Source organism: Lithobates pipiens, unplaced genomic scaffold (assembly GCF_037356315.1).
Source record: "Lithobates pipiens isolate NorthernLeopardFrog02 unplaced genomic scaffold, aLitPip1_a1.2 Scaffold_19, whole genome shotgun sequence".
Classification (NCBI taxonomy): Eukaryota; Metazoa; Chordata; class Amphibia; order Anura; family Ranidae; genus Lithobates; species Lithobates pipiens.
In genome coordinates this window covers 609,908-630,670 of record NW_027507764.1, presented here as the reverse complement: position 1 = coordinate 630,670, position 20,763 = coordinate 609,908, and the positions used below count along the sequence as shown (strand labels likewise).

The window sequence follows — 20,763 nt, the reverse complement described above, 5'->3', positions numbered from 1 at the left end:
TATAATCAGGGTACTGGGGGAGCTTAGACTCAGAATAACCAGAGAGATGAGTAAGAGTAGATGGGGTATAATCAGGGCACTGGGGGAGGTTAGACTAAGAATAACCAGAGAGATTAGTAAGAGTAGATGGGGTATAATCAGGGTACTGGGGGAGCTTAGACTCAGAATAACCAGAGAGATGAGTAACAGTAGATGGGATATAATCAGGGTACTGAAGGAGCTTAGACTAAGAATAAATAGAGAGATGAGTAAGAGTAGATGGGGTAAAATCAGTGTACTGGGGGAGCTTAGACTGAGAGTAACCAGAGAGATGAGTAATAGTAGATGGGATATAATCAGGGTACTGGGGGAGCTTAGACTGAGAGTAGCCAGAGAGATGAGTAACAGTAGATGGGATATAAACAGGGTACTGGGGGAGCTTAGACTCAGAATAACCAAAGAGATGAGTAAGAGTAGATGGTGTGTAATCAGGGTACTGGGGGAGCTTAGACTCAGAATAACCAGAGAGATGAGTAACAGTAGATGGGATATAATCAGGGTACTGAAGGAGCTTAGACTAAGAATAACCAGAGAGATGAGTAAGAGTAGATGGGGTATAATCAGGGTACTGGGGGAGCTTAGACTCATAATAATCAGAGAGATGAGTAAGAGTAGATGGGATATAATAAGGGTACTGTGGGAGCTTAGACTCAGAATAACCAGAGAGGTGAGTAATAGTAGATGGGATATAATCAGGGTACAGGGGAGCTTAGACTAAGAATAACCAGAGAGATCAGTAAGAGTAGATGGGGTATAATCAGGGTACTGGGGGAACTTAGACTCAGAATAACCAAAGAGATAAGTAAAAGTAGATGGGATATAATCAGGGTACTGGGGGAGCTTAGACTCAGAATAACCAGAGAGATGAGTAACAGTAGATGGGATATAATCAGGGTACTGAAGGAGCTTAGACTAAGAATAACCAGAGAGATTAGTAAGAGTAGATGGGGTATAATCAGGGTACTGGGGGAGCTTAGACTCATAATAATCAGAGAGATGAGTAAGAGTAGATGGGATATAATAAGGGTACTGGGGGAGCTTAGACTCAGAATAACCATAGAGGTGAGTAATAGTAGATGGGATATAATCAGGGTACAGGGGAGCTTAGACTAAGAATAACCAGAGAGATGAGTAATGATAGATGGGATATAATAAGGGTATTGGGGGAGCTTAGACTAAGAATAACCAGAGAGATGAGTAACAGTAGATGGGATATAATCAGGGTACTGAAGGAGCTTAGAATAAGAATAACCAGAGAGATCAGTAAGAGTAGATGGGGTATAATCAGGGTACTGGGGGAACTTAGACTCAGAATAACCAAAGAGATAAGTAAAAGTAGATGGGATATAATCAGGGTACAGGGGAGCTTAGACTCAGAATAACCAGAGAGATGAGTAAGAGTAGATGGGATATAATGAGGGTACTGGGGGAGCTTAGACTCAGAATAACCAGAGAGATGAGTAATGATAGATGGGATATAATAAGGGTATTGGGGGAGCTTAGACTAAGAATAACCAGAGAGATGAGTAAGAGCAGATGGGGTATAATCAGGGTACTGGGGGAGCTTAGACTCAGAATAACCAGAGAGATGAGTAACAGTAGATGGGGTATAATCAGGGTACTGGGGGAGCTTAGACTCAGAATAACCAGAGAGATGAGTAACAGTAGATGGGATATAATCAGGGTACTGAAGGAGCTTAGACTAAGATTAACCAGAGAGATGAGTAAGAGTAGATGGGATATAATCAGGGTACTTGGGGAGCTTAGACTCAGAATAACCAGAGAGATGAGTAAGAGTAGATGGGGTATAATCAGGGCACTGGGGGAGGTTAGACTAAGAATAACCAGAGAGATTAGTAAGAGTAGATGGGGTATAATCAGGGTACTGGGGGAGCTTAGACTCAGAATAACCAGAGAGATGAGTAACAGTAGATGGGATATAATCAGGGTACTGAAGGAGCTTAGACTAAGAATAAATAGAGAGATGAGTAAGAGTAGATGGGGTAAAATCAGTGTACTGGGGGAGCTTAGACTGAGAGTAGCCAGAGAGATGAGTAACAGTAGATGGGATATAATCAGGGTACAGGGGAACTTAGACTAAGAATAACCAGAGAGATGAGTTACAGTAGATGGGATATAATCAGGGTACTGAAGGAGCTTAGACTAAGAATAACCAGAAAGATGAGTAACAGTAGATGGGATATAATCAGGGTACTGAAGGAGCTTAGACTAAGAATAACCAGAGAGATGAGTAAGAGTAGATGGGGTATAATGATGGTACTGGGGGAGCTTAGACTCAGAATAACCAGAGAGATGAGTAACAGTAGATGGGATATAATCAGGGTACTGAAGGAGCTTAGACTAAGAATAACCAGAGAGATGAGTAATAGTAGATGGGATATAATCGGGGTACTGAAGGAGCTTAGACTAAGAATAACCAGAGAGATGAGTAAGAGTAGATGGGATATAATCAGGTTACTGAAGGAGCTTAGACTAAGAATAACCAGAGAGATGAGTAACAGTAGATGGGATATAATCAGGTTACTGAAGGAGCTTAGACTAAGAATAACCAGAGAGATGAGTAACAGTAGATGGGATATAATCAGGGTACTGGAGGAGCTTAGACTAAGAATAACCAGAGAGATGAGTAACAGTAGATGGGATATAATCGGGGTACTGAAGGAGCTTAGACTAAGAATAACCAGAGAGATGAGTAACAGTAGATGGGATATAATCAGGGTACTGGGGGAGCTTAGACTCAGAATAACCAGAGAGATGAGTAAGAGTAGATGGGGTATAATCAGGGCACTGGGGGAGGTTAGACTAAGAATAACCAGAGAGATTAGTAAGAGTAGATGGGATATAATCAGGGTACTGGGGGAGCTTAGACTCAGAATAACCAGAGAGATGAGTAACAGTAGATGGGATATAATCAGGGTACTGAAGGAGCTTAGACTAAGAATAAATAGAGAGATGAGTAAGAGTAGATGGGGTAAAATCAGTGTACTGGGGGAGCTTAGACTGAGAGTAACCAGAGAGATGAGTAATAGTAGATGGGATATAATCAGGGTACTGGGGGAGCTTAGACTGAGAGTAGCCAGAGAGATGAGTAACAGTAGATGGGATATAATCAGGGTACTGGGGGAGCTTAGACTCAGAATAACCAAAGAGATGAGTAAGAGGAGATGGGATATAATCAGGGTACTGAAGGAGCTTAGACTAAGAATAACCAGAGAGATGAGTAAGAGTAGATGGGGTATAATCAGGGTACTGGGGGAGCTTAGACTCAGAATAACCAGAGAGATGAGTAACAGTAGATGAGATATAATCAGGGTACTGAAGGAGCTTAGACTAAGAATAACCAGAGAGATGAGTAAGAGTAGATGGGGTATAATCAGTGTACTGGGGGAGCTTAGACTGAGAGTAACCAGAGAGATGAGTAATAGTAGATGGGATATAATCAGGGTACTGGAGGAGCTTAGACTAAGAATAACCAGAGAGATGAGTAACAGTAGATGGGATATAATCAGGTTACTGAAGGAGCTTAGACTAAGAATAACCAGAGAGATGAGTAATAGTAGATGGGATATAATCAGGGTACTGAAGGAGCTTAGACTAAGAATAACCAGAGAGATGAGTAACAGTAGATGGGATATAATCAGGGTACTGGGGGAGCTTAGACTCAGAATAACCAGAGAGATGAGTAAGAGTAGATGGGGTATAATCAGGGCACTGGGGGAGGTTAGACTAAGAATAACCAGAGAGATTAGTAAGAGTAGATGGGGTATAATCAGGGTACTGGGGGAGCTTAGACTCAGAAAAACCAGAGAGATGAGTAACAGTAGATGGGATATAATCAGGGTACTGAAGGAGCTTAGACTAAGAATAAATAGAGAGATGAGTAAGAGTAGATGGGGTAAAATCAGTGTACTGGGGGAGCTTAGACTGAGAGTAACCAGAGAGATGAGTAACAGTAGATGGGATATAATCAGGGTACTGGGGGAACTTAGACTAAGAATAACCAGAGAGATGAGTAACAGTAGATGGGATATAATCAGGGTACTGAAGGAGCTTAGACTAAGAATAACCAGAAAGATGAGTAACAGTAGATGGGATATAATCAGGGTACTGGGGGAGCTTAGACTCAGAATAACCAAAGAGATGAGTAAGAGTAGATGGGGTATAATCAGGGTACTGGGGGAGCTTAGACTCAGAATAACCAGAGAGATGAGTAACAGTAGATGGGATATAATCAGGTTACTGGGGGAGCTTAGACTCAGAATAACCAGAGAGATGAGGAAGAGTAGATGGGGTATAATCAGGGTATTGGGGGAGCTTAGACTCAGAATAACCAGAGAGATGAGGAAGAGCAGATGGGGTATAATCAGTGTACTGGGGGAGCTTAGACTCAGAATAACCAGAGAGATGAGGAAGAGTAGATGGGGTATAATCAGGGTATTGGGGGAGCTTAGACTCAGAATAACCAGAGAGATGAGTAACAGTAGATGGGGTATAATCAGGGTACTGGGGGAGCTTAGACTCAGAATAACCAGAGAGATGAGTAACAGTAGATGGGATATAATCAGGGTACTGAAGGAGCTTAGACTAAGAATAACCAGAGAGATGAGTAAGAGTAGATGGGATATAATCAGGGTACTGGGGGAGCTTAGACTCAGAATAACCAGAGAGATGAGTAAGAGTAGATGGGGTATAATCAGGGCACTGGGGGAGGTTAGACTAAGAATAACCAGAGAGATGAGTAACAGTAGATGGGATATAATCAGGGTACTGAAGGAGCTTAGACTAAGAATAACCAGAAAGATGAGTAACAGTAGATGGGATATAATCAGGGTACTGGGGGAGCTTAGACTCAGAATAACCAAAGAGATGAGTAAGAGTAGATGGGGTATAATCAGGGTACTGGGGGAGCTTAGACTCAGAATAACCAGAGAGATGAGTAACAGTAGATGGGATATAATCAGGTTACTGGGGGAGCTTAGACTCAGAATAACCAGAGAGATGAGGAAGAGTAGATGGGGTATAATCAGGGTATTGGGGGAGCTTAGACTCAGAATAACCAGAGAGATGAGGAAGAGCAGATGGGGTATAATCAGTGTACTGGGGGAGCTTAGACTCAGAATAACCAGAGAGATGAGGAAGAGTAGATGGGGTATAATCAGGGTATTGGGGGAGCTTAGACTCAGAATAACCAGAGAGATGAGTAACAGTAGATGGGGTATAATCAGGGTACTGGGGGAGCTTAGACTCAGAATAACCAGAGAGATGAGTAACAGTAGATGGGATATAATCAGGGTACTGAAGGAGCTTAGACTAAGAATAACCAGAGAGATGAGTAAGAGTAGATGGGATATAATCAGGGTACTGGGGGAGCTTAGACTCAGAATAACCAGAGAGATGAGTAAGAGTAGATGGGGTATAATCAGGGCACTGGGGGAGGTTAGACTAAGAATAACCAGAGAGATTAGTAAGAGTAGATGGGGTATAATCAGGGTACTGGGGGAGCTTAGACTCAGAATAACCAGAGAGATGAGTAACAGTAGATGGGATATAATCAGGGTACTGAAGGAGCTTAGACTAAGAATAAATAGAGAGATGAGTAAGAGTAGATGGGGTAAAATCAGTGTACTGGGGGAGCTTAGACTGAGAGTAACCAGAGAGATGAGTAATAGTAGATGGGATATAATCAGGGTACTGGGGGAGCTTAGACTGAGAGTAGCCAGAGAGATGAGTAACAGTAGATGGGATATAAACAGGGTACTGGGGGAGCTTAGACTCAGAATAACCAAAGAGATGAGTAAGAGTAGATGGGATATAATCAGGGTACTGGGGGAGCTTAGACTCAGAATAACCAGAGAGATGAGTAACAGTAGATGGGATATAATCAGGGTACTGAAGGAGCTTAGACTAAGAATAACCAGAGAGATGAGTAAGAGTAGATGGGGTATAATCAGGGTACTGGGGGAGCTTAGACTCATAATAATCAGAGAGATGAGTAAGAGTAGATGGGATATAATAAGGGTACTGTGGGAGCTTAGACTCAGAATAACCAGAGAGGTGAGTAATAGTAGATGGGATATAATCAGGGTACAGGGGAGCTTAGACTAAGAATAACCAGAGAGATCAGTAAGAGTAGATGGGGTATAATCAGGGTACTGGGGGAACTTAGACTCAGAATAACCAAAGAGATAAGTAAAAGTAGATGGGATATAATCAGGGTACTGGGGGAGCTTAGACTCAGAATAACCAGAGAGATGAGTAACAGTAGATGGGATATAATCAGGGTACTGAAGGAGCTTAGACTAAGAATAACCAGAGAGATTAGTAAGAGTAGATGGGGTATAATCAGGGTACTGGGGGAGCTTAGACTCATAATAATCAGAGAGATGAGTAAGAGTAGATGGGATATAATAAGGGTACTGGGGGAGCTTAGACTCAGAATAACCATAGAGGTGAGTAATAGTAGATGGGATATAATCAGGGTACAGGGGAGCTTAGACTAAGAATAACCAGAGAGATGAGTAATGATAGATGGGATATAATAAGGGTATTGGGGGAGCTTAGACTAAGAATAACCAGAGAGATGAGTAACAGTAGATGGGATATAATCAGGGTACTGAAGGAGCTTAGAATAAGAATAACCAGAGAGATCAGTAAGAGTAGATGGGGTATAATCAGGGTACTGGGGGAACTTAGACTCAGAATAACCAAAGAGATAAGTAAAAGTAGATGGGATATAATCAGGGTACAGGGGAGCTTAGACTCAGAATAACCAGAGAGATGAGTAAGAGTAGATGGGATATAATGAGGGTACTGGGGGAGCTTAGACTCAGAATAACCAGAGAGATGAGTAATGATAGATGGGATATAATAAGGGTATTGGGGGAGCTTAGACTAAGAATAACCAGAGAGATGAGTAAGAGCAGATGGGGTATAATCAGGGTACTGGGGGAGCTTAGACTCAGAATAACCAGAGAGATGAGTAACAGTAGATGGGGTATAATCAGGGTACTGGGGGAGCTTAGACTCAGAATAACCAGAGAGATGAGTAACAGTAGATGGGATATAATCAGGGTACTGAAGGAGCTTAGACTAAGATTAACCAGAGAGATGAGTAAGAGTAGATGGGATATAATCAGGGTACTTGGGGAGCTTAGACTCAGAATAACCAGAGAGATGAGTAAGAGTAGATGGGGTATAATCAGGGCACTGGGGGAGGTTAGACTAAGAATAACCAGAGAGATTAGTAAGAGTAGATGGGGTATAATCAGGGTACTGGGGGAGCTTAGACTCAGAATAACCAGAGAGATGAGTAACAGTAGATGGGATATAATCAGGGTACTGAAGGAGCTTAGACTAAGAATAAATAGAGAGATGAGTAAGAGTAGATGGGGTAAAATCAGTGTACTGGGGGAGCTTAGACTGAGAGTAGCCAGAGAGATGAGTAACAGTAGATGGGATATAATCAGGGTACAGGGGAACTTAGACTAAGAATAACCAGAGAGATGAGTAAGAGTAGATGGGGTATAATCAGGGTACAGGGGAACTTAGACTAAGAATAACCAGAGAGATGAGTTACAGTAGATGGGATATAATCAGGGTACTGAAGGAGCTTAGACTAAGAATAACCAGAAAGATGAGTAACAGTAGATGGGATATAATCAGGGTACTGAAGGAGCTTAGACTAAGAATAACCAGAGAGATGAGTAAGAGTAGATGGGGTATAATGATGGTACTGGGGGAGCTTAGACTCAGAATAACCAGAGAGATGAGTAACAGTAGATGGGATATAATCAGGGTACTGAAGGAGCTTAGACTAAGAATAACCAGAGAGATGAGTAAGAGTAGATGGGATATAATCAAGGTACTGGGGGAGCTTAGACTAAGAATAACCAGAGAGATGAGTAAGAGTAGATGGGATATAATCGTGGGACAGGGGAGCTTAGACTCAGAATAACCACAGAGATGAGTAAGAGTAGATGGGATATAATCAAGGTACTGGGGGAGCTTAGACTAAGAATAACCAGAGAGATGAGTAAGAGTAGATGGGATATAATGAGGGTACTGGGGGAGCTTAGACTCAGAATAACCAGAGAGATGAGTAGTGGTAGATGGGATATAATCAGGGTACTGGGGGAGCTTAGACTAAGAATAACCAGAGAGATGAGTAACAGTAGATGGGATATAATCATGGTACCGAAGGAGCTTAGAATAAGAATAACCAGAGAGATGAGTAAGAGTAGATGGGGTATAATCAGGGTACTGGGGGAGCTTAGAATAAGAATAACCAGAGAGATGAGTAAGAGTAGATGGGATATAATGATGGTACTGGGGGAGCTTAGACTAAGAATAACCAGAGAGATGAGTAACAGTAGATGGGATATAATCAGGGTACTGGAGGAGCTTAGACTCAGAATAACCAGAGAGATGAGTAAGAGTAGATGGGATATAATGATGGTATTGGGGGAGCTTAGACTAAGAATAACCAGAGAGATGAGTAAGAGTGGATGGGATATAATGATGGTACTGGGGGAGCTTAGACTAAGAATAACCAGAGAGATGAGTAAGAGTAGATGGGGTATAATCAGGGTACTGGGGGAGCTTAGACTCAGAATAACCAGTGAGATGAGTAAGATAGATGGGATATAATCAGGGTACTGGGGGAGCTTAGACTCAGAATTACCAGAGAACTGAGTAATGGTAGATGGGATATAATCAGGGTACTGAGGGAGGTTACACTAAGAATAACCAGAGAGATGAGTAAGAGTAGGTGGGATATAATCAGGGTACTGAAGGAGCTTAGAATAAGAATAACCAGAGAGATGAGTAAGAGTAGATGGGATATAATCAGGGTACTGGGGGAGAATATATGGAGTCATCAGGGTATGAAGGAGGTGATGGGGGTAAGCAGGGTACAAGGAAGAGTAGATGGGGGGTAATCAGAGTACTGTGTAACAGTTGATGGGAAGTTATTGGGGTATTGGGGAAGAGTAGTGCGGTTCTCTGGGAAGTCTGCCTGGAAGGAATCTCAGAGGATGGGTGGCCTCCATCTTACCAGATCTGCCTGTGATGAGGATTGTTTCTCTTGTTTCCGTCTCTTCTGCTCCTGGTGGTAGTTCTGCAGGGACAGGCCGTGGTCACAGTGGCCTTTGTGGTCTTCTTCCTCTTCATTCTATATGCAGACAATATACAGAATTTACGTTCTGCAGTAATCTGTGCTTTCTCTAATGAATAGAGCCTCCAACTGCAACTGTTTATGACATTATACACTAACACTAATTAATAACACTAATCCAAAAAAAGAGTCTCTGTTATTAGATATTCTCCACCCTGTATGAAATGAATGGGCCCGACTCTCATTCCTACAAAGCTCCAAACTTAATGCAAGGGAAGGATCTGTTTGACCTTCCTCCTTGGAGGGAACAAAACGTCTAAATGGGGAGGATCTGTATGAACTTCCCCCAAGGAGGAAACCAAACTTCACACAGGGGAGGAGCTGTATGACCTTCCCCCAAGGAGGAAACCAAACTTCACACAGGGGAGGAGCTGTATGACCTTCCCCCAAGGAGGAAACCAAACTTCACACAGGGGAGGAGCTGTATGACCTTCCCCCAAGGAGGAAACCAAACTTCACACAGGGGAGGAGCTGTATGACCTTCCCCCAAGGAGGAAACCAAACTTCACACAGGGGAGGAGCTGTATGACCTTCCCCCAAGGAGGGAACCAAACTTCACACAGGGGAGGAGCTGTATGACCTTCCCCCAAGGAGGAAACCAAACTTCACACAGGGGAGGAGCTGTATGACCTTCCCCCAAGGAGGAAACCAAACTTCACACACGGGGAGGAGCTGTATGACCTTCCCCCAAGGAGGGAACCAAACTTCACACAGGGGAGGAGCTGTATGACCTTCCCCCAAGGAGGGAACCAAACTTCACACAGGGGAGGAGCTGTATGACCTTCCCCCAAGAAGGGAACCAAACTTCACACATGGGGAGGAGCTGTATGCCCTTCCCTCTAGGAGGGAACCAAACTTCACACATGGGGAGGAGCTGTATGACCTTCCCTCTAGGAGGGAACCAAACTTCACACAGGGGAGGAGCTGTATGACCTTCCCCCAAGGAGGAAACCAAACTTCACACAGGGGAGGAGCTGTATGACCTTCCCCCAAGGAGGGAACCAAACTTCACACAGGGGAGGAGCTGTATGACCTTCCCCCAAGGAGGGAACCAAACTTCACACAGGGGAGGAGCTGTATGACCTTCCCCCAAGGAGGGAACCAAACTTCACACATGGGGAGGAGCTGTATGCCCTTCCCTCTAGGAGGGAACCAAACTTCACACATGGGGAGGAGCTGTATGACCTTCCCTCTAGGAGGGAACCAAACTTCACACAGGGGAGGAGCTGTATGACCTTCCCCCAAGGAGGGAACCAAACTTCACACATGGGGAGGAGCTGTATGACCTTCTCCCAAGGAGGAAACCAAACTTCACACACATGGAGGAGCTGTATGACCTTCCGTCTAGGAGGGAACCAAACTTCACACACGGGGAGGAGCTGTATGACCTTCCCCCAAGGAGGGAACCAAACTTCACACAGGGGAGGAGCTGTATGACCTTCCCCCAAGGAGGGAACCAAACTTCACACATGGGGAGGAGCTGTATGACCTTCCGTCTAGGAGGGAACCAAACTTCACACACGGGGAGGAGCTGTATGACCTTCCCTCTAGGAGGGAACCAAACTTCACACAGGGGAGGAGCTGTATGACCTTCCCTCTAGGAGGGAACCAAACTTCACACAGGGGAGGAGCTGTATGACCTTCCCTCTAGGAGGGAACCAAACTTCACACAGGGGAGGAGCTGTATGACCTTCCCCCAAGGAGGGAACCAAACTTCACACAGGGGAGGAGCTATAGTGAATATAAAGTATACACAGCCCTGTTAAAATGTCAGGTTTCTGTGATGTAAAAAAAATGAGATAAAGATAAATAATTTCAGAACTTTTTCCACCTTTAATGTGACCTATAAACTGTACAAAAAAATAATAATAATATGGTTGCATAGGAAGCACCCTTTGATTTTATTCCAGCACTCAGTGTTTTTGGGGAGGAGTCTATCATCTATCTATCTTGACTTGTCAATATTTGCCCAAAAACACCCCAAATCTGTCAGATTGGGAGGACATCTCCTGTGCACAACTTTCTTCACATCACCCCACAGATTTTCAATGGGATTCAGGTCGGGGCTCTGGCAGGGCAATTCCAAAATGTTAATCTTCTTCTGGAGAGGCCATTCCTTTGTCGATTTGGATGGAGGCTTTAGGACGTTGTCAATCGGAAAGATGAAGTTCCTTTTCATGTTAAGCTTTCTAGCAGAAGCCTGAAGGTTTTGTGCCAATATTGACTGGTATTTGGAACTGTTCATAATTCCCTCTACCTTGACTAAGACCCCTGTTCCAGCTGAGGTAAAAACAGCCCCAAAGCATGATGCTAGTTAGTCTGTATTGCCCTGTGATGCTTTGATATACATTTTTTAATAAAGGTAAAAATTTTTTGGAGTGTGGCTATCCAGAGTTCTATTTTTCCACTAATCGCGCATGCGCCGGTGACGTCATTGAAAAGAAAATAAAGGATTAGAAAGCAAACAGGTAGGAAGCCACTCACAGCGCAAACAGGGCATTAGGGCACATTGATTCATTTTACAGAAACTTGATTTGATGGGTTTACAACCACTTCAATGTTGCTGGAGGCCTCTTGTCAGCCTCCCTGACCAGTTTTCTTCTCGTCTTTTCATCAATTTTGGAGGGACGTCCAGTTCTTGGTGATGCCACTGTTGTGCCAGATTTTCTCCACTTGATGATGACGGTCCTCACTGTGTTCCATGGTATATCTAATGCCTTGGAAACATTTTGTACCCTTCTCCTGACTGATACCTTTCAACAATGAGATCCCTCTGATGCTTTGGAAGCTCTCTGAGGACCATGACTTTTGCTGTAGGATGCGACTAAGAACATGTCAGGAAAGACCTACTAGAACAGCTGAACTTTATTTGATGTTAATCAGAGGCACTTTAAATGATGGCAGGCGTGTACTGACCCCCCCCCCCCCCCAAAAAAAAGATTTAAGTTTGTTTTTCGATTGAGTTGTATAGTTCTGAAATGACTTATCTTTGTCTCATTTTTTTACATCACAGAAATCTGACATTTGAACAGGGGTGCATAGACTTTTTACATCCACTGTATATGACCTTCCCCCAAGGAGGGAACCAAGCTTTACACATGAAGAGGACCTCTCTGCCCTTCCCCCAAGGAGGGAACCAAACTTCACACATGAAGAGGAGCTGTGTGCCCTTCCCCCAAGGAGGAAACCAAACTTCACACATGAAGAGGAGCTGTGTGCCCTTCCCCCAAGGAGGAAACCAAACTTCACACATGAAGAGGAGCTGTGTGCCCTTCCCCCCTAGGAGGGAACCAAACTTGAAGAGGAGCTGTATGGCCTTCCCCCAAGGAGGAAACCAATCTTCACACATCAAGAGGAGCTGTGTGCCCTTCCCCCAAGGAGGAAACCAAACTTCACACATGAAGAGGAGCTGTGTGCCCTCCCCCCAAGGAGGAAACTAAACTTTACACATGAGGAGGAGCTGTGTGCCCTTCCCCCAAGGAGGAAACTAAACTTCACACATGAAGAGGACCTCTCTGCCCTTCCCCCAAGGAGGGAACCAAGCTTTACACATGAAGAGGACCTCTCTGCCCTTCCCCCAAGGAGGGAACCAAGCTTTACACATGAAGAGGACCTCTGTGCTCTTCCCCCCTAGGAGGAAACCAAACTTCCCACATGAAGAGGAGCTTTGTGGCCTTCCCAAATTTCATACATAGAAGGAGCTTATGAACTTCCCCCCCGAGGGAGGAGCCACACTGCACACATGGGGAGGAGCTGTATGAAGTGCCCCCTAGAGGGAGGAGCCAAGCTTCATACATGACCATAAATGATGTCACAAAATGATGTGAGCAAGCTAGGCTCCTTCTAGGATATATTATATAATCTGTTCTCTGGGATGGACAATCCTGGGGGGAGGGGAGGATTTAATTTCCAGTTTTTTTCCCATCCCTGCCAAAAAATGACACCCTGAGCTGATTTTCCAGTGATTGGGACTCACCTTATCTCTCATCAGTATATTGAACAAACTCTCCATCAGGAAGAAGGCATAGAGACCTCCCAGGACTGTCAGCAGCTTCCAGATGTGAGTGCGGTCCTCCTCTTCGGCGTGATCAGCATGACTGTCCGTGTCGCTGTGTGAATGCAGACCCAGGAACTGCGGAGACAAGGAGGAGATGAGCCATGCCATGCAGGACCCCCATTGTAATAATCACAACGTACAGTCAGGTTAAATCCTTCTTATGGTATTTATAGTATGTGGTATTATATACAAGATTTACTCTAGATTTACGCGTTACATATCATAAGTGGAGCTTTCAGTGTATTCTGCATTAATGTTGCGTTTATGTGTGTTGACGTGTTTTTAACATGCACTAACGTGTATTTTGTATTTTTCTTCCTGAAAATAAATCTAGATCTGCTGGTCTCATATGGTACGCAATATGGCCAAAACTTTGTGCAAACCTATATGAACTTGTAGGACATCTCATCCCAACCCATGGCCATTAATATTGGAGTTGACCCCTCCCTCATAGCCATTAATATGGAGTCACCCCAATCGTGGCCATTAATATGGATTTGTCCCTCCCCCGTGGACACTATTATGAAGTTGCCCTCAACCATGGCCATTAATATGGAGTGGCCTCCAACCATGGCCATTGATAGGGGGTTGTCCCCAACCATGACCATTAAAATGCAGCTGCCCCCAACCATAGCCATTAATATGGAGTTGCCCCTCTTCCCTATGGTCATTAATGTATATGATATAGCCAACATTTTCTGGACATATGGGCTTGTAGGACATCTCACCCCAAGCCATAGTCATTAATATTGTATTTGGCCCCTCCAAACAACATTAACCACCTCAATACAGTGCAGTTACACCCCCTTCCTGACCAGACCAATTTTCAGCTTTCAGCGCTCTCACAGTTTGAATGACAATTACTCAGTCATACAACACTGTACCCATATGAAACTTGTGTCCTTTTTTACACACAAATAGAGCTTTCTTTTAGTGGTATTTAAACACTAGTTGGTTTTTTATTTTTTGTGCTATAAATAAAATAAAACGTAAATTTTGTGAAAAAAATGCCTTTTTCTTTGTTTCTGTCATAAATTTTTGGTAATTAGTAATTTTTCTTCATACATTTTGGCCAAAATTTATACTGCTACATATCTTTGGTAAAAATAACCCACATTAGTATATATTATTTGGTCTTTGTGAAAGTTATAGAGTCTACAAACTATGGTGCCAATCACTGAAAATTGATCACATCTGATCAGGCCTTCAGTACATCAGGTGTATCTCATTTCTTGAGACACTAACAAGTCAGGAAAGTACAAATACCCCCCAAATGACCCCTTTTTACAAAGTAGACATTCCAAGGTATTAAGTAAGTAGCATGGTGAGTTTTTTTAAGTTGTCATTTTTTCCCACAATTCTTTGCAAAATAAAGATTTTTGTATTTTTTTTATTTTTTTTTTACTAAATTGTCATATTATCAGGTTATTTCTCACACACAGCATATGCATACAACAAATTACACCCCAAAATACATTCTGCTACTCTTCCCGAGTACGGCGATACCACATGTGTGAGACTTTTACACAGCCTGACCACATACAGAGCACCAACATTGATGTAGTACCTTCAGACGTTCTACGAGCAAAAATGACGCATCTCATTTCATAGCCACCTATTACAATTTTGAAGGCCCTGGAGCACCAGGACAATGGAATTGCCCATAAAATGACCCCAGTTTGGAAAGCAAACACCCCAACGTATAATCTGTGAGGCATAATGAGTCTTTTGAATGGTTAATTTTTTTCCAGAAGTTTTTGGAATATGTGGAAAAAAATTAAAACGCATTTTTTTTTACACAAAATTGTCAATTTATAAGATATTTCTAACACATAGCATGTATATAGCAAAAATTACAACCCAAAACACATTCTGCTACTCCTCCCGAGTATGGCGATACCACATGTGTAGGACTTTTACACAGCCTGGTCACATAGGGAGGCCCAACATTGAAGTAGTACGTTCAGGCGTTCTAGGAGCATAAATGACACATCTCAGTTCATTCCTACCCATCACACTTTTGAAGGTCCTGGACCACCAGGACAGGGAAATTACCCAAAAAATGACCCCATTTTGGAAAGCAAACACCCCAACGTATATTCTATGAGGCATGGGCTGCAACTAGGTACTCGGGTACTCTGATGGCCTGGTGACAGGTACTCGGGTACTCTGATGGCCTGGTGACAGGTACTCGGGTACTCTGATGGCATGGTGACAGGTACTCGGGTACTCTGATGGCCTGGTGACAGGTACTCTGATGGTTTGGTGACTGGTATTTGGGTACTCTGAAGGGTGGTGACAGGTACTCATATGGACTGTGACAGGTACTCGGGTAAACACAGATGGACTGTGACAGGTACTCGGGTACACAGATGGACTGTGACAGGTACTCGGGTACCCTGATGGACTGTGACAGGTACTCGGGTACCCTGATGGACTGTGACAGGTACTCTGTACTCTGATGGACTGTGACAGGTACTCTGTACTCTAATGGACTGTGACAGGTACTCGGTACTCTAATGGACTGTGACAGGTACTCGGTACTCTAATGGACTGTGACAGGTACTCGGGTACTCTAATGGACTGTGACAGGTACTCGGGTACTCTAATGGACTGTGACAGGTACTCGGGTACCCTAATGGACTGTGACAGGTACTCGGTATTCTAATGGACTGTGACAGGTAGTCTGTACTCTAATGGACTGTGACAAGTACTCGGTACTCTAAAGGACTGTGACAGGTACTCGGGTACTCTGATGGGCTGGTGACAGGTACTCGGGTACCCTGATGGACTGTGACAGGTACTCGGGTACTCAGATGGGCTGTGACAGGTACTCGGGTACCCTGATGGACTGTGACAGGTACTCGGTACTCTAATGGACTGTGACAGGTACTCGGGTACCCTGATGGACTGTGACAGGTACTCGGGTACCCTGATGGACTGTGACAGGTACTCGGGTACCCTGATGGACTGTGACAGGTACTCGGGTACTCTGATGGACCGTGACAGGTACTCGGGTACCCTGATGGACCGTGACAGGTACTCGGGTACCCTGATGGGCCGTGACAGGTACTCGGGTACTCTGATGGGCTGGGACAGGTACTGGGGTACTCTGATGGCCTGGTGACAGGTACTCGCGTACTCTGATGGGCTGGGACAGGTACTAGGGTACTCTGATGGGCTGTGACAGGTACTCGGGTACTCTGATGGACCGTGACAGGTACTCGGATACCCTGATGGACCGTGACAGGTACTCGGGTACCCTGATGGGCCGTGACAGGTACTCGGGTACTCTGATGGGCTGGGACAGGTACTGGGGTACTCTGATGGGCTGGTGACAGGTACTCGGGTACTCTGATGGGCTGGTGACAGGTACTCGCGTACTCTGATGGGTTGTGACAGGTACTCTGATGGACTGTGATTGACAGGTACTATGAGGGGTGGTGACAGGTCCTCTTTATTGGGGGGGGGCAGGCAGGCAATCAGTGTGATTGGTGTACACTAGGCGGTAACGAGATGTTACCGCAATCTCCTCCTCACACACGATCGGTGTGTGAGGAGGAGAACAACCCGGTAACATCTCGTTACCGCAGTTTGTTTACATTTTAGTGATCGGCTGTGAAAGGATCACAGCCGATTACGTGGGTAAACAGCCGGCCAATGGCTGTTTACCAGCGTCGGTGACGAGCAGTGTTCCCGGGGAACACGCCGCCACTGACGTGCACGCACAGCACGCTCATGATCACACGCATGCGCCGTGCACAGTCGAGGTGTGACTTCATCACGGCCGATCACGTGGTAAACAGCCATAACGAATGGCTGTTCACCCCCTTCGGTGGCGAGCGGTGTCTCTGTGACACGCCGCCACCGAAGAAACAGGGATGCGTGCACACGATCGCGCGCATTCCCTGTTTAAACGGGAGGCCGTCATATGACGGCCTCCCGCCACAATAGGTGCGCCGCCTGGCCGTCATTTAGTTAATATAGGAGTTGTCCCTCCATCATGGCAAATAATGTGGAGCTGTCCCCAGCCATGGCCATTAATATAAAGTCGTTCCCAACCATGGCCATTAAAACGGAGTTGCCCCCAGTGGGCATTAATATGAAGTCCATTAATATGGAGTTACCAGTCCATCCAGTTCAACCTGAGTGAGTTTAAAAGAGGAAAGAAAATCTGCGCTACAGTGAAAAAAACAAACAAAATTTTTTGTCATGCAGCAATTCGAAATATATACCAAAAAATGCTATATAAAAAGGACTTGAAAAAAAGGAAATAGAACTGCGCAATCCTTAATATTTAAATTAAGGTGTGAATAAACAATGAAGTGCATGTGTGCTCAATAATGTGCAGAGTATAACATAAACCCCAACATAGAAAATGCATTAGCGACATATACCCATGCAGTACAGGTAAGACCACATATAAAATACCACCAATTGTTATAAATAAGCACTAGTAACTCGATACAGAAATCTCAATGGTACTAGTGCTTCGAAGGAATATGTGCAGAAATTGCTAAATGAAAATCAAAAATAAATAAAATAAAATAAAAAATAAAAAATAAAAATAAAAATAAAAAACTTGTTGAAAAGTCCAGGTGAGTGTGTTCAAAACAAACAAATGTCCACAGTGACTTGTCCAAACATCCAAAACAGGTGTAGTCGTGAAGCAAAATTTAAAGTGCACCACCACCGTGTAGATAACAAATGGCTCCTTACCAGATGCCCCAGTAAGGAGTGCGTATCTTAAGGTCAAGACAAGGTATGCATCAGACTCAGATCTTCGAAGGATAAGAGACCACTGGTGCCAGACTCAAACGAATTTCAACCAAGAAGCAGATGTTCACCATAAGGAGGAAACAAACAATCCAAAATAGTGTAACACCGTTTATTAAAAAAGAACATAAAAAGGAGTGCACTTACAGAAGTAAATGGACACAGAGCATATCGTCAATGGAAAAGCGTCGGCCGATCGCAAACTCCAAACGGTATCCTTATTCAGTTGCAACTTCTAATGAGGCAGAAAGCGTGTCACGCCACCCAACGCGTTTCGTGAAAAGATCACGTCGTCCTGGGGTATGGGTGACACGCCAAGATGCCCCAAATATATATACATACATATTGGCCCAAATCACCTCCTCCGTAGGACCACTCAGCCGCACTTCCGGGTATAGACCGGAAGTGACGTGTGCGGGTCAATTTTTAAACATTAAAAAAAGGGGACCTAAATAAATCAAAAGTTAACAATAAAAATAATAACGGAGAACGACATACGTCCTCCTCGTGGGGCCGATATCCTAACTGTAAATATGCTGTGGAGCAGTCCGGACGAGCCTCGTTGTTACCGAGATCCAACCAAGCCTCCATATCACCACCAATGGGATACGAGGTGAGGGGTCGGAGCGGCGGAAGTGACGCGCAACAGCGTCATCGCCCATATCTCTATACTCAGCCAACAGCCTAGTACCGCCCTTCCCATGGCGTGATTGGATAGAAGCACCACATCCCCGCCCACCGCGGACATGTGAGCGCTTCAACACAGCCCGGTCTCGTTCTCATTGAACAGATAAGGCAACTGCGCACGCATGCGCAATGCCTTGATAGAGCCTCGTCTCGCTAATTGGACAGAGTGGCAGCGAGACAACCGCATACAAACTTGTCCGGCCAAAACTAAGCCCCATACTCCACTGGGTGCACACAGCAGAGATGGGCATACAAAACTCCTCCCCCCACCGACAAGCGGCAAAGGGGAGTGAAGGGAAAGGGGAGCTGCCGACCCTCTGATCAGTACAAACCCATCCCAGCCCTTAAACGGACAGGACCTCCAATGTCCATGAATTCGAGCCCCCATAGCGAAGGACAGAAACAAGGGGGAGGAGGGGACTTGTTCCAATAACGATAACAGTAACAACAAATCAAATGTCATCTCCAAAAAAAACATATAGGACATGAATATGGTGATCTCAAATCCATATACACGTTCCCCAAAATATGCTAATTACAGTCTAAATAATGAACAAAATAGGGGAACAATCGTACACCCCACACTGGGTAACTTATACACAAGTTTTTTGGTCACATAAAAAATATATAGAGATGCATATATCAAAAATTGAAATAAAAGTGAATAAAAATGGCATGAAGCCAAAGATAAAATAAATAAAAAATATAAAACACTATGTAGGAAGAGATGCTTGGTTGTGATGCGCATTATGCGTTATTTATAAACGCATTCACGTCAGTGTCGATATTCATACCAAAGGGTGCGTAAGTTTTCAACTTATATATCCAAAACATTTCTAACCGTGAGATCTCCCTCACCAAAGCTCCGCCCCTCCAGTGCGGTTTATACTTATCGATCCCCATATACAGTGTATTGGATGGATCTCTACAGTGTTTTTCATCATAGTGCCTTGATAAGGGGTGCTTATCAAAGCCACGTTTGATGTTGGCAATATGCTCATTCAGTCTAACTTTCAGAGCTCTCTTAGTTCTCCCTATGTACTGAAGTCCACAGGGACATTGAATGAGATATACAACCGCTTGAGAGGAGCAGGTGATGAACGGCTCAACTGTATATCTCCTCTGGGTATTGGTGGAGACAAAATCAGGAATCTTGGAGTTTTTATTAACGTTGTAGGAGCAGACTTGGCAGTTCTTGCACCTGTAAAACCCTTTAAGGTTCTGGAAGAAACATCTATTCTCAACCGGGGGATTCTGTACACTGGGGGCAATCCTATTTCCCAATGTGGAGGCCCCTTTGAAAATGACCCTAGGGACTTCGGGTAGAACAGTCCCAAGAATTTGATCCCCTGTCAAGATATGCCAATGTCTACGGATCAACCTGAGTGAGTGTCTACAATTGTCTCTATCCCTGTATATCGCACTCACATTGGTCTCTACCCCCAAGGAGCCCACAATCCAAGGTCCCCATTCATACACTAGGGCCAATTTTGGACAGAAGCCAATTAACCTACCTGCATGTCTTTGTAATTGCAGCCCTTTGTGGCTATACCATGCTCCAGTCATCTGTAAAGTCCTTCCACAAGATTTTGGAGGGTATGTGTAGGAATGTGTGCCTGTTTTTTAGGTCAGGTACTGATGTTGGATTAGAAGACCTGGCTTACCATGGGAGTTCCAATTTATCCCAAAAGGTGTTCAGTAGGGTTGAGGACTGTGTGCAGGAGAGTCGAGTTTTCTCCACACCAAACTGGTCACGTGTCTTTATGAAGTTGACTTTGTACATGGGGGGGGGGGGGGGGGGGGGCACAGTCATGATGGAACAGAAAAGAGTCTTCACCAAACAAGGTTGGGAGAGCACAATTGCCTACAATGTCTTTATATGATGGAGGATTACCAGGACCCTTCACTGGAGACACCTGAGCTCTGAGTTGGGACATTATGAAGGAAATCTGCCTCTTCCCCTCCTGATACTCAGCACTGAGCCTGCCCATCCATAGGTTATTATATGAAC

General features: G+C 44.3%; 1 protein-coding gene across 1 annotated transcript in view; it reads right to left on the bottom strand.

The window, feature by feature from the left end:
- The window catches only part of SLC39A4 (solute carrier family 39 member 4), an 83,341-nt gene that overhangs the window by 13,795 nt on the left and 48,783 nt on the right, over positions 1 to 20,763 (bottom strand). The window contains exons 7-8 of the mRNA XM_077490461.1: positions 13,209 to 13,364; positions 9,113 to 9,229 (exon numbers count right to left, since the gene is read on the bottom strand). Coding sequence (XP_077346587.1) covers positions 9,113 to 9,229; positions 13,209 to 13,364 — 273 coding nt within the window. The remainder of the gene's footprint in view (positions 1 to 9,112; positions 9,230 to 13,208; positions 13,365 to 20,763) is intronic.